We start from the raw sequence: 12315 nt of genomic DNA on the forward strand, positions 1-12315 counted from the left end.
ATCAGCAGCTATTAGCCACCGCATATTGTTGGAACTGTCTGGGGCAGTGATGCTCTGTATTCTTGGTGCTTGGGGCGGGCAAAGTGGAAGGGCTTCTAGCCCCACTTGTGAACCTCCTGATGGCACTTGGGGGTTTTTTTGTGAGGGGGGGTTGGCCCCTGTGTGACACAGAGTGTTGGACTGGATGGGCCATTGCCTGATCCAACATGGCTTCTCTTATGTTCTTCAGTCTGGGGCAGTGAGGCTCTGTATTCTTGGTGCTTGGGGGGCACAGTGGGAGGGCTTCTAGTGTCCTGGCCCCACTGGTGGACCTCCTGATGGCATCTGGGCTTTTTGGCCACTGTGTGACACAGAGTGTTGGACTGGATAGGCCACTGGCCTGATCCAACATGGCTTCTCATGTTCTTCTGTCTGGGGCAGTGAGGCTCTGTATTCTTGGTGCTTGGGGGGGAACAGTGGGAGGGCTTCTAGTGTCCTGGCCCCACTGGTGGACTTCCTGATGGCACCTGGGCTTTCTGGCCACTGTGTGACACAGAGTGTTGGACTGGATGGGCCACGGGCCTGATCCAACATGGCTTCTCTTATGTGACACAGAGTGTTGGACTGGATGGGCCATTGGCCTGATCCAACAGGGCTTCTCTTATGTTCTTATGTGACACAGAGTGTTGGAATGAATGGGCCACTGGCCTGATCCAACATGGCTTCTCTTATGTTCTTATGTGACACAGAGTGCTGGACTGGAGGGGCCACTGGCCTGATCCAGCAGGGCTTCTCTTATGTTCTTCTGTGACACACAGTGTTGGACTGGATGGGCCATTGGGCTGATCCAACAGGGCTTCTCTTATGTTCTTATGTGACACAGAATGTTGGACTGGATGGGCCATTGGCCTGATCCAACAGGGCTTCTCTTATGTTCTTATGTGACACAGAGTGTTGGACTGGATGGGCCACTGGCCTGATCCAACAGGGCTTCTCTTCTGTTCTTATGTGACACAGAGTGTTGGACTGGATGGGCCACTGGCCTGATCCAACAGGGCTTCTCTTCTGTTCTTATGTGACACAGAGTGTTGGACTGGATGGGCCATTGGCCTGATCCAACAGGGCTTCTCTTATGTTCTTATGTGACACAGAGTGTTGGACTGGATGGGCCACTGGCCTGATCCAACAGGGCTTCTCTTATGTTCTTATGAGTGGGGAATGAAACCCGGTTCTCCCAGATAAGAGTCCAAGCACTTAGCCACTACACCAAACTGGCTCTCCAGAGAGGGAGAGGGCACAGCAGTGTCCCAAATAAATAATTTTCTCCATGAACACTTTGCTCTTTGAATCTTCATGCTCTGGCAGGCTGGGGGGTGGGTGAGAAGCAGACACTCAGCTGTGCTGAATCACACTGGGCATCTACATTCCTTCCCGCCTCATTGCTTGAAGTCTGGCCAAAGAGCGTCTTGTCTTCCTGACACAAAGCCATAGAGGGAACTACGACTACAAACAGATCAGACCAAACATTCGTCTCTCCCTCCTTTTCCACCACCCAGACGCCTCTGGAAAGCTCAGGGGCGGGACATCTGCGGGATCAGTTCTCCAGCTGAGCCGCTGCTTGGGGTGGTGCACGGAAGAGGGTGTTGACACCTCAGTGGGTATGGTTGCCAAGTCCGACTCAAGAAATATCTGGGGACTTTGGGGATGGAGCCAGGAGACATTGGGGGTGGAGCCAGGAGACATGGGGGAAGGAACCAGGAGCAAGTTTGTGACAAGCACAACTGAACTCCAAAGGGAGTGCTGGCCATCGCACTGAAAGGGACCGCACACCTTTGAAATGCACTTCCCTCCATTGGAATAATGAAGGAGAGGGGCACCTTCTTTGGGGGCTCATAGAATTGGACTCCCCGGTCCAATCTTTTTGAAACATGGGGGGTACAATGAGGAGAGGCACAGGATGCTATGCTACAAATTTTGTGCCTCTGCCTCAAAAAACAGCCCCCCCACACGAGCCCCAGATACTCACGGATAAATTTTCCATTTGACCCTTTGGGAATGGATCTCGTTCAATGATGCTTGTCACACCCTTGCTCCTGGCTCCACCCCCAAAGTCCCCAGATATTTCCTGAATTGGACTTGGTAACCCTAACTGAGGGTGTGACTCCCAGGGGCACTTTCTTAGGTGAATCAGAACAGGGCATCGAAGCATATCCCTGGGACATAGAATCCTAGAGTTGGAAGGGACCTCCAGGGTCGTCTAGTCCAACCCCCTGCAGAATGCAGGAAACTCACAAACACCTCCCTCTGAACAGAGATGGAGGGGTGGTGGGGGGAACAGTCTGGGAAAAGCCTTCCCCTGAGACAGGGAGAAAGAATCAGCCCCAGGGGGCGCTTAGCCAGGTATCTCCTTTGCCCCATGGGGCTCAGCCATGTGCCTCAATCCCTGCCCACCATGGGGCTGGCCCCACCTGGACACCTCAGGCTGCCCTTTGCTTGGAGCCAGGTTGCCCCCATGCCCCCATCAGGACTTCCCAGGATGGGCATAATGGCCAATCCTCCCCTGGACATAAGAACATCACAAGAGATCTGCTGGATCAGACCAGTGGTCCATCTAATCTAGCCTCCTGTCCCACACAATGGCGAGCCAGTTCCTCTGGAGGAACAACAACAGGGCAGAGAGGCCGAGGCCTTCATAAGAACATCAGAAGAGCCCAGCTGGATCAGACCAGTGAGGGTCCATCTAGTCAGGCATCCTGCCTCACACAGTGGCCAACCAGTTCTTCTGGAGGGCCAACAACAGGGCAGAGAGGCTGAGGCCTTCATAAGAACCTCAGAAGAGCCCTGCTGGATCAGACCAGTGAGGGTCCATCTAGTCCAGCCTCCTGTCTCACACAGTGGCCAACCAGTTCATCTGGAGGGCCAACAACAGGGCATAGAGGCTGAGGCCTTCAGAAGAACATTAGAAGAGCCCTGCTGGATCAGACCAGTGAGGGTCCATCTAGTCCAGCCTCCTGTCTCTCACAGTGGCCTCAACCAGTTCCTCGGAAGGGCCAACAACAGGGTAGAGAGGGCTGAGGCCTTCAGAAGAACAACGGAAGAGTCCTGCTGAATCAGACCAATGGCCCATCTAGTCCAGCCTTTTGTCTCACACAGTGGCCAACCAGTTCCTCTGGAGGTTCAATGAGAGGCTGAAGCCTTCCTGAGAACCTCAGAAGAGCCCTGCTGGATCAGACCAGTGAGGGTCCATCCAGTCCAGCCTCCTGTCTCACACAGGGGCCAACCAGTTCCTCTGGAGGGCCAACAACAGGGCAGAGAGGCCGAGGCCTTCATAAGAACATCTGAAGAGCCCTGCTGGGTCAGACCAGTGAGGGTCCATCTAGTTCAGCCTCCTGTCTCACACAGAGGCCAACCAGTTCCTCTGGAGGGCCAACAACAGGGCAGAGAGGCTGAGGCCTTCATAAGAACATCAGAAGAGCCCTGCTGGGTCAGACCAGTGAGGGTCCATCTAGTTCAGCCTCCTGTCTCACACAGAGGCCAACCAGTTCCTCTGGAGGGCCAAAAACAGAGCATAGAGGCTGAGGCCTTCCCCTGATGTTGACTCCTGACTCTGGGATTCAGAGGTTTCCCTCCTCTAAACTTGGCAGTTCCCTTTAGCTGCCACGGCTTGTAACCACTGATAGACTTCTCCATGGAAAGCTTGTCTGCTGCCATGCCCTGCAAGATCCGAGACCCAAATGAAAACGTCGCGGAGGTGGGGGCGGGGATCACTCACAGCATGTACGCGATCACTCCCATGCTCCACATGTCGGTCGTGTAGGAGACTTGCTCGTAGGTGACCACTTCGGGCGACAGGAACTCGGGGGTGCCAAAGTTCACCTTGAGCTTCTCACTGGGATTGAACCTGGGGAGAGAAGAAAGAGGAGGCTGCATCTTTGAGGCACATGAGCTTGAGACCCTGGAGAGCAGGTGAGGGACGGTGGCTCAGTGGCAGAGCATCTGCTTGGTAAGCAGAAGGTCTCAGGTTCAATCCCCGGCATCTCCAACTCAGAAAGGTCCAGGCAAGTGGGCGTGAAAAACCTCAGCTTGGGACCCTGGATAGCAGGGGAGGGAGGGTGGCTCAGTGGTGGAGCATCTGCTTGGTAAGCAGAAGGTCCCAGGTTCAATCCCCGGCATCTCCAACTGAAAAGGGTCTGGGCAAGTAGGCGTGAAAAACTTCCGCTTGAGACCCTGGAAAGCCGCTGCCAGTCTGAGTAGACAAGACTGACTTTGATGGACCGAGGGGGATCTGATTCAGTAGGAGGCAGCTTCATATGTTCATATGTCGACATGTATGTTCAGAAAAAGAGGGGGATGCCAACAGGTAGAGTCTGGCAGCATACGCGGTGTTACCTTCGGGCAAGTCCAAAGTCAATTATCTTCACCATGTGGCCAGTGGCCGTCACGCAGAGGATGTTTTCCGGCTGCAAAGGGGGAGAAACAGTTTCCCCTGGTTAGTGACTTGGAACATAACAACATAAAATAAGCTTTTGGCTGTCACTCTGTAGAATTTGCAATATGGCAGCTGATTCTTTTTTCCATAAAGGCTCTTCCATAAAGATGGTATTGAGGTATCTTCCGCTTTTCATAGCACCAAAATGTCTCCTTCACTTCTGGCATGACCAGGAAGTGTCATCATCACATCAGTGATGCTCTAGTATTTTGCTCAAAACTCCATGGTAGATGTCAAATTTACCATAGAGATTTTGCCCAAAGACCAGAGCACCGTCCAAATATTGCTGTGTGATAACGTCACTTCGACATCACGTCGGAATTGATGCAGAAAGGTCTCATTTTGGGCAAGAGCTCAAAGGGGCAGTGCTCCGGGACCTCTAAATCAGGGGTGTCAAACATGCAGACCAGGGGCCGAATCAGGCCCTCGGAGGGCTCCTATCAGGCCCCCCGAACAACTGGCTGTCATCTGCTTCCTTCTCCCTCCCTCTCGCTTCCTTCTGCATCACAGCTTGCTTTGCCAGGCTTGCTCAATTGCACAGGAGCTACAGAGCAAAGCCTCTCTTTTCTCCATTGGCTGAGGCTCCTTCCTTGGGGAAGAATGGGTGGGGACGCAAAGCTTGTTTTTCCAGGCTCTCTCAATTGCACAGCAGAGCTACTGATCCAAGTCTCTCTTCCTTCTACTGGCTGAGGCTCCTCCCTCTCTTGATCCCCAGGGGAAGGAAGGAAAGAGCCAGAACTTCCTTCGCCCAGTTCCCTCGATCCCATGGGAGAAATACAAAGAAAGCACCTTTACGGCTCGGCCCAACAAAGTCTCATTTATGTCAGATCCGGCCCTCATAACAAATGAGTTTGACACCCCCTGCTCTAAAATGTATTGTGCTCTTTCTTTCTTACCCCTACCCCAAATATTTGCTTCTGGGCGGTCCCTTCGTTTTGATGGCCAGAACTCCCTTTTGGAGTTCAATTACGCTTGTCACAACCTTGCTCCTGGCTCCACCTCAATGTCTCCTGGCTCCACCCCCAGTCTCCTGGCTCCACCCCCAGTCTCCTGGCTCCACCCCCAGTCTCCTGGCTCCACCCCAAAGTCTCCTGGCTCTACCCCAAAGTCTTCTGGCTCCACCCCAATGTCTCCTGGTTCCACCCCAATGTCACTTGGCTCCACCCCCAAAGCCTCCTGGCTGCACCCCAATGTTCTGGCTCCACCCCCAAAGTCTCCTGGTTGCACCCCCAGTCTCCTGGCTGCACCCCCAAAGTCTCCTGGCTCCACCCCAATGTCTCCTGGCTCCACCCCCAATGTCTCCTGGCTCCACCCCCAGTCTCCTGGCTGCACCCCCAAACTCTCCTGGCTCCACCCCCAAAGTCTCCTGGTTCCACCCCAATGTCTCCTGGCTCCACCCCCAGTCTCCTGGCTCCACCCCCAGTCTCCTGGCTCCACCCCCAGTCTCCTGGCTCCACCCCAATGTCTCCTGGCTCCACCCCCAGGCTCCTGGCTCCACCCCAATGTCTCCTGGCTCCACCCTCAGTCACCTGGCTGCACGCCCAAAGTCTCCTGGCTCCATCCCAATGTCTCTTGGCTCCACCCCCAGTCTCCTGGCTCCACCCCCAAAGTCCCCAGATAATTCTTGAATTGCACCTGGCAACCTTGGCCAGGCCTCCCCTGCTTTCGTACCTTGAGGTCCAGGTGCAGGACGCCCATCTGGTGCATGAAGAGGATCCCGTCACAGATCTGCCTCACGAAGACCATGCAGTCCACCTCGGTTAGCTGGTAATCCTCGTCTATGATCCGCTCAAAGAGCTCCCCGCCTTCCACGCTGGGCAGAGAGGAGACACAGGTGGAGTCAGCTCACTGGGCAAGCTGCCATCAACTAGGCGAGGTTGCTTTTCGCTGTATTTTGACACACACAACACACCACTGCCCAAAAGTAGTGCAGGGCTTCCCTAACTTTTTGACCCTGCAAGTGCATTTGGAATCCTGACACAGCATAATGAGTGCCGCCACAAAATGGCCACCACAGGAGGCGGAGCCAGCCACAAAATGGGTGTTGTAGGTTAGCTTCAGTCACCCCGTGAAGATCCTTGTGCAGGGGTTCCCAAACTTTTTGACCCTGCAAGTATTTTTGGAATTCTGACACAGCATGGTGGGTGCCGCCACAAAATGGCCGCCACAGGAGGTGGAGCCAGCCACAACATGGCTGTTGTAGGTTAGCTTCAATCACTCAGTGAAGATCCTTGTGCTGTGGGGGCAGCTGCTGCCAAAGCAACGTTTTTTAAAACCTGCACAGCCAATCGAATCTCCAGTGGCCAATCAGAAGGCTTGCTGGGCAAAAGCCCCACCTGGGGCCACTCACTTTCTAAAACCATGTGGCAGGCACCATGAAAGGTGCATGTGGGCTCCATGGTTCCTACTTAATTCTCCCTTTTCCCGTCATCTCTCTTGTTTTTCATAGATTTCTTTATTGCCCCGAAATACAGTGACTTCTGCTCCACCCCTCCCATCACCCTCTTCTCATAAGAACATAAGAGAAGCCATGTTGGATCAGGCCAGTGGCCCCTCCAGTCCAACACTCTGTGTCACATAAGAACATAAGAGAAGCCCTGTTGGATCAGGCCAATGGCCCATCCAGTCCAACACTCTGTGTCACATAAGAACATAAGAGAAGCCCTGTTGGATCAGGCCAGTGGCCCCTCCAGTCCAACACTCTGTGTCACATAAGAACATAAGAGAAGCCCTGTTGGATCAGGCCAGTGGCCCATCCAGTCCAACACTCTGTGTCACATAAGAACATAAGAGAAGACCTGTTGGATCAGGCCAGTGGCCCATCCAGTCCAACACTCTGTGTCACATAAGGACATAAGAGAAGCCCTGTTGGATCAGGCCATTGGCCCATCCAGTCCAACACTCTGTGTCACATAAGAACATAAGAGAAGACCTGTTGGATCAGGCCATGGCCCATCCAGTCCAACACTCTGTGTCACATAAGAACATAAGAGAAGACCTGTTGGATCAGGCCATTGGCCCATCCAGTCCAACACGGTGTCACACAGTGGCCAATATATGCGTGTGTGTCTGTGTGTGTGTGTATACACACACACACACACACACATATATATATATATACTGTGGCTAATAGCCACTGATGGACCTCTGCTCCATATTTTTATCCAATCCCCTCTTAAAGCTGGCTATGCTTGTAGCCGCCACCACCTCCTGTGGCAGTGAATTCCACATGTTAATCACCCTTTGGGTGAAGAAGGACTTCCTTTTATCCGTTCTAACCCGACTGCTCAGCAATTTCATCGAATGCCCATGAGTTCTCGTATGATGAGAAAGGGAGAAAAGGACTTCTTTCTCTACTTTCTCCATCCCACGCATAATCTTGCAAACCTCTATCATGTCACCCCACAGTCGACGTTTCTCCAAGCTAAAGAGTCCCAAGCCTTTTAACCTTTCTTCAAAGGGAAAGTGTTCCAACCCTTTAATCATTCTAGTTGTCCTTTTCTGCACTTTTTCCAATGCTATTTTCGAACTCAGAGCAGCAGAATTTCATGACCTCTTCCAACGTCAATTCTCTTTCACTGTTGACTTTGTTGCCTAACTCCTCAAAAGAGATTCAGATACCTTCCTTTATTTTATCCTTACAACCAGGCCTCAGATTCAGTGGGAGCTCGCCGGAGCACAGCTCCTGGACCTTTCTGAGAGTTCCACCTCCTTGTCCATCGAATAGTAGGCAGGTGCAGCTGCACAACAATCCCTGGATGAGCTCCACCACCTGTCTTTCTACAAAATGACCGCTGCTTACAACTGATCCATGAAGTGAGAGTGAGAACGGCTGTCCCCAGGTCACCAGTGAGTCTCACTCGGCAGTCCAAACCCGGGTCTGGGCCACAACTCATCAGGTCCAGCCCAGAGCTCATCTCTCACTGCACTGGGACAGAGTTGTTGATCTGACAAAATTTATTCTGTTCCAGACTCAGGGCTTTTTTTGTAGCCGAAATTCCTTTGCATATTAGGCCACACACCCCTGGTGTAGCCAATCCTGCACCAAGAGCCCTGCAAGCTTTTGGAGGACGGGATTGTAGTTCCTGCTACAAAAAAAGGCTCTGGTCAGCTAACTGGGAGAAGTGGAAAAGTCTGTTTCTTACACTGAAGATTCCCTCCACCCTAAAATTATCTTCCTCTGAGAATCTGGTTGTCGAGGCTCTCCTAGGAATCACCCACACATTCAACCCCATTTGGCTGTCTAAGGATTACAAGAAGACCGAAGACTGCAGATTTATACCTCGCCCTTCTCTGAATCAGAAACTCAGAGCGGCTTATAATCTCCCACATCTTCTCTCCCCCCACAACAGACACCCTATGAGGTGGGTGTGGCTGAGAGAGCTCTGAAGAAGACTGCAGATTTATACCCCACCCTTCTCTCTGAATCAGTCTCAGAGCGGCTCACAATCTCCTTTATCTCCCCACCCCCCACAACAGACACCCTGTGAGGTAGGTGGGGCTGAGAGGGCTCTCACAGCAGCTGCCCATTCAAGGACAACTCCTGCGAGAGCTATGGCTGACCCAAGGCCATTCCAGCAGCTGCAAGCGGAGGAGTGGGGAATCAGGCCCGCTTCTCCCGGATAAGAGTCCGCGCACTTAACCACTACACCACACTGGCTCTCTTTTAGTACATATTTATTTGCTTCATTCATATTCCATTCAATATTCAGTGGGCATTCAATGAAATTGCTGAGCAGACGGGTTAGAACGGATAAAAGGAAGTCCTTCTTCACCCAAAGGGTGATTAACCTGTGGAATTTACTGCCACAGGAGGTGGTGGCGGCTACAAGCATAGCCAGCTTCAAGAGGGGGTTAGATAAAAATATGGAGCAGCTATTAGCCACAGTATATATATATATATATGTGTGTGTGTGTGCGTGTGTATATATATGTGTGTATATGTGTGTGTGTGTTTCTGTGTGTGTATATATATATATACACACACACACACAAACACATATATTGGCCACTGTGTGACACAGAGTGTTGGACTGGATGGGCCATTGGCCTGATCCAACATCTTACGTTCTTATGTTCACTTTTCTCCCCAATGGAAACCCAAAGATACTGACATCTTTCTGCTCCATTTTAGCTTCACGACAACCCCGCGAAACAAGTTTTTGAGACAGTCGTGGCACCTTTAAGACCGACAAAAGTGTCTTCAAGGTACAAGCTTTCGCGCGTTGGCTCACTTCTCCAGATACGTGCACGTGGACACGAAAGCTCATACCTCGAAGACACTTTTGTTGGTCTTAAAGTGTGCCACTGGACTTCATTTGGCACGTGGGAAAGAACCGGGGCAGGCACTTCGCCGGGTGCCCGCTCCTGTCAACTCACAACTCCATGAAGAGCATGATGTCTCTGGGTGTCTCGATGGCGTCGTACAGCTGGATGAGGTTCCTGTGATTCAGCTGGTTCATCACATCAATTTCCACCTCGGCCATCTCCTGTGGGGCAAAGCCGGTGTCACATGCCGTGGGGCTGGGTTAGCGGCTCCTGAGGCTCCCCCTTAAGTGGGCAGTAGCCCCGGTGAAGAGGGCACATGCTTTGTCTCCCTGAACCCCTGTCTTCCTTGAGGAAGAAGAAAACGGCCAATATTGTAACACCTCTAGATAGATCTATGGTGTGCAGGCCTGGCGCTAGGAGTTCCAGCGCCCCAGGCCTAGGGTTGCCAAGTCCAATTCACGAAATATCTGGGGACTTTAGGGGTGGAGCCAGGAGACATTAGGGGTGGAGCCAGGAGACTTTGGGGGTGGAGCCAGGAGACATTAGGGATGGAGCCAGGAGACTTTGGGGTGGAGCCAGGAGACATTAGGGGTGGAGCCAAGATCGAGGCCGTGACAAGCATCATTGGACTCCAAAGGGAGTTCTGGCCCTCACATTCAAAGGGACGGCACACCTTTTCAATGCCTTCCTTCCATAGGAAATAATGAAGGATAGGGGCACCTTCTTTTGAGGCTCATAGAATTGGACCCCCTGGTCCAATCTTTTTGAAACTTGGGGGGTATTTTGGGGAGAGGCGCTAGATGCTATACTAAAAATGTGGTGCTTTTACCCCAAACAACAGCCCCCCCGGAGCCCCAGATATCCGCGGATCAATTCTCCATGATTTTCTATGGGAATAAATCTCCCTAGGGAATAACAGAGTTCCCAGCAGACATTTCCCTCCCCTCCCCCCGCTTTCTGACGACCCTGAAGCGGGGGGAGGACCTCCAAACCGGGGGATCCCCTGCCCCCACCTGGGGATTGGCAACCCTACCCAGGGTGAACCCCGCACCTGCACCCCCCCCCCAGGGGTCTATTCTTGCAAGCAGAGCACGTGCACAACCCGAAGTGATGACATTGGGCGCACAAAGTGTGAGCACTTGAAGAAGAAGAAGAAGAAGAAGAAGATATTGGATTTATATCCCGCCCTCCACTCCGAAGAGTCTCAGAGCGGCTCACAATCTCCTTTCCCTTCCTCCCCCACAACAGACACCCTGTGAGGTAGATGAAGAGATTGGATTTATATCCCGCCCTCCACTCCAAAGAGTCTCAGAGCGGCTCACAATCTCCTTTAACTTCCTCCCCCACAACAGACACCCTGTGAGGTAGATGAAGATATTGGATTTATATCCCGCCCTCCACTCCGAAGAGTCTCAGAGCGGCTCACAATCTCCTTCCCCTTCCTCCCCCACAACAGACACCCTGTGAGGTAGATGAAGAGATTGGATTTATATCCCGCCCTCCACTCCGAAGAGTCTCAGAGCGGCTCACAATCTCCTTCCCCTTCCTCCCCCACAACAGACACCCTGTGAGGTAGATGAAGATATTGGATTTATATCCCGCCCTCCACTCCGAAGAGTCTCAGAGCGCCTCACAATCTCCTTCCCCTTCCTCCCCCACAACAGACACCCTGTGAGGTAGATGAAGAGATTGGATTTATATCCCGCCCTCCACTCCAAAGAGTCTCAGAGCGGCTCACAATCTCCTTTCCCTTCCTCCCCCACAACAGACACCCTGTGAGGTAGATGAAGATATTGGATTTATATCCCGCCCTCCACTCCGAAGAGTCTCAGAGCGGCTCACAATCTCCTTGCCCTTCCTCCCCCACAACAGACACCCTGTGAGGTAGATGAAGATATTGGATTTATATCCCGCCCTCCACTCCGAAGAGTCTCAGAGCGGCTCACAATCTCCTTTCCCTTCCTCCCCCACAACAGACACCCTGTGAGGTGGGTGGGGCTGAGAGAGCTCAGACAGAAGCTGCCCTTTCAAGGACAACCTCTGCGAGAGCTATGGCTGACCCAAGGCCATTCCAGCAGGTGCAGGTGGAGGAGTGGGGAATCAAACCCGGTTCTCCCAGATAAGAGTCCGCACACTTCACCACTACACCAAACTGGCTCTCCACACCCCTGTGCCCGGCCCTTTCCCGCTTCGAAGAGAGCTGGAAAGAGCTCTTCCCGGTAGAGTTGTCAAATCCCAGGTGGGGGCGGGGGATCCCCCGGTTTGGAAGGCCCCCTCCCCCCTGCTTCAGGGTCATCAGAAAGTGAGGAGGGGAGGGAAATGTCTGCTGGGCACTCCTTTATTCCCTATGGAGATCGATTCCCATCGGGAACAGTGGAGAATTGATCTGCTGGTATCCGGAGCTCTGCGGGGGCTGTTTTTGGAGGTAGAGGCACCTAATTTGCAGTACAGCATCAGATGCCTCTCCTCAGAAGGCCCTCCAAGTTTCAAAAAGATTGGACCAGGGGGTTCGATTCTATGAGCCCGCAAAGAGGGTGCCCCTACAGTGTTTCCAATGGAGGGAAGGCATTTAAAAGGTG

General features: G+C 52.6%; 1 protein-coding gene across 1 annotated transcript in view; it reads right to left on the bottom strand.

The window, feature by feature from the left end:
- MYLK2 (myosin light chain kinase 2) overlaps positions 1 to 12315 on the bottom strand; it is a 52863-nt gene that overhangs the window by 6609 nt on the left and 33939 nt on the right. The window contains exons 5-8 of the mRNA XM_060263609.1: positions 9848 to 9957; positions 6140 to 6281; positions 4369 to 4439; positions 3752 to 3880 (exon numbers count right to left, since the gene is read on the bottom strand). Coding sequence (XP_060119592.1) covers positions 3752 to 3880; positions 4369 to 4439; positions 6140 to 6281; positions 9848 to 9957 — 452 coding nt within the window. The remainder of the gene's footprint in view (positions 1 to 3751; positions 3881 to 4368; positions 4440 to 6139; positions 6282 to 9847; positions 9958 to 12315) is intronic.

The sequence above is a fragment of the Heteronotia binoei genome, chromosome 2 (assembly GCF_032191835.1).
Source record: "Heteronotia binoei isolate CCM8104 ecotype False Entrance Well chromosome 2, APGP_CSIRO_Hbin_v1, whole genome shotgun sequence".
NCBI lineage: Eukaryota > Metazoa > Chordata > Lepidosauria > Squamata > Gekkonidae > Heteronotia > Heteronotia binoei.